The 1,693-nt window shown below is 47.0% G+C and overlaps 1 protein-coding gene across 1 annotated transcript; it reads right to left on the bottom strand.

Annotated features, from left to right (window-relative positions):
* Positions 1-251: 251 nt before the first annotated feature.
* Positions 252-1,064, bottom strand: RFPL4B (ret finger protein like 4B). Its single transcript, XM_077779983.1, has one exon. The coding sequence runs from the start codon at positions 1,062-1,064 to the stop codon at positions 252-254; it is 813 nt and encodes a 270-aa protein (XP_077636109.1).
* Positions 1,065-1,693: the final 629 nt, after the last annotated feature.

Genomic DNA, 1,693 nt, shown 5'->3' with positions numbered 1-1,693 from the left:
ACAATTATTCCCCCACTTAAAGACTAGGAAAACTGGGGCTTAGAGCACTTAATATCCCCTAAAACCTCATAATTCTTTAGCTACAAAGTGTAAAAAAACTGTTTAGCTGCAAAGTCTGCAAAATCCATTTTAAAATCTGCAAAAACCTTTCTACTACAACACGTTGTCTCTTTCTGGGTCATTCTGCCCTTTCTCCGGTCAGGTCAAAGGTCTCATTCACCTCTAAGAAAGCTAGGAAGTGCCTGAGTTTCTCATGAGCAGATCTTCAGGGATGTTCCACACTCATTTTCTCTAGGCAGCTCAGGACAGAAGAACGGACGCAATGGCTCCACGCATGAAAGATGACTGTGTGTATAGATGAGGGCATTACCTCTCACATCAAAAAACTTGATTTCTTCCATCTCAACATCTAAGAAAATTCCTACGTGGCTAAGTTCAGGGCTCGCAGGAATTCTGGTTTCTGGGATGGAGCCAGTATAGATGGTTCCAGCCTTCATGCTGATAAACCAGAAGCCATGTTTAGAGAAGAAACCGTCCTTTCTCTTTCTGTCGACTGATTCCTTGCAGATCCCCAGAGTCCATTCCTGCCCCTTTCCCACTTCGACCTCCCAGTAATGACAGCCGGAGGAGAAGCATGGGGTGCCCAAGACACAGGCCAGGTAGGTGAACCTCTGGGGATCTTCCATTGGGTTGTGGCAGATCCTCCCACACCGAACACTCTTGCGGTCATCAGAGAGGATGAGGAAGGAGTGGGCGGTGCTCGGATCCAGGGTCATATCCTCCTGGAACCTCCTCAACTCACTGCTCACATGCAGACTTTTCTCCAGCAGGGCACTGTGCTGTGTAAACAGAAGGGATAGAGCTCCAATTTGCCATTCCTCCAAAGGGTTGCTGTCGCTTACCCCTCGACACACGGGGCAGCTCAATTTCAGCTCCCTGTGTTCCAGCATCCATTTTTCCATGCAACGAAAGCAGAAAATGTGTGCGCAGGGAAGCAAAATGGGGCTGAAGAAAATTTCCAGACAAACTGGACAGGTCACCTCTTCTTGCAGACTTTGCGCCATAGTGCCTGAAGGCCACTCCTTGGCAGTGAACGGAGCTGAAGTGGCCCTTTATTACCTTCTGAAAGTGAGCTGGAGCCTTCAACACACAATCGGCTCTTCAATGATCAGGATGAACCTAAATCCAATACGAACAATAGCATGAATCTTTCTGCAGTTTACGCAGAAAAGCAGCACTACAGTCACCAGAGAATCATAGTAAAAGCACTATCTGTGAGGAAAACAGGGAATCACATACCTGTGAGAAAAGCGAGGTGATCACAAACGAGAGAGAGAGAGACAAGGATAGTGGACATGATCGTTTCCAGTGGGGCGGCTGGCCTTGTGTGGAGACACCCAGATGAAGTCTTCTCTGCTCTGACCACAGCTTCTCTCAGTGGGAACTGAGTGCAGAGAGGTCTTTAACAAGATCTAGGAGTGCAGCATCCGCCTCTAATCAGTATCTCTCTGTAGGTCACCTGCAGTTCAAGAAAAATTATTTCCATAACTAAATCCAACCATAAAAATAAGGCCAGTCCGACTCCAGCTGTCACACAGAAAAGCGGCTCTAAGAAGTCCTCAGCATTTCAAAGAAAACCACCACACGTGAGTAAAACTAGAGAAAAACCACTGCCAAATGGAGAAAATACCCA

This window comes from Crocuta crocuta, unplaced genomic scaffold (assembly GCF_008692635.1).
Source record: "Crocuta crocuta isolate KB4526 unplaced genomic scaffold, BGI_CrCroc_1.0 scaffold147, whole genome shotgun sequence".
In the NCBI taxonomy this organism is placed as follows: Eukaryota; Metazoa; Chordata; class Mammalia; order Carnivora; family Hyaenidae; genus Crocuta; species Crocuta crocuta.
This window is presented reverse-complemented; position numbering and strand designations above follow the sequence as displayed.

Bases quoted from the DNA above. Each gene is read 5' to 3' on its own strand.
- RFPL4B (XM_077779983.1), bottom strand. From the start codon at position 1,064: ATGGCGCAAAGTCTGCAAGAAGAGGTGACCTGTCCAGTTTGTCTGGAA.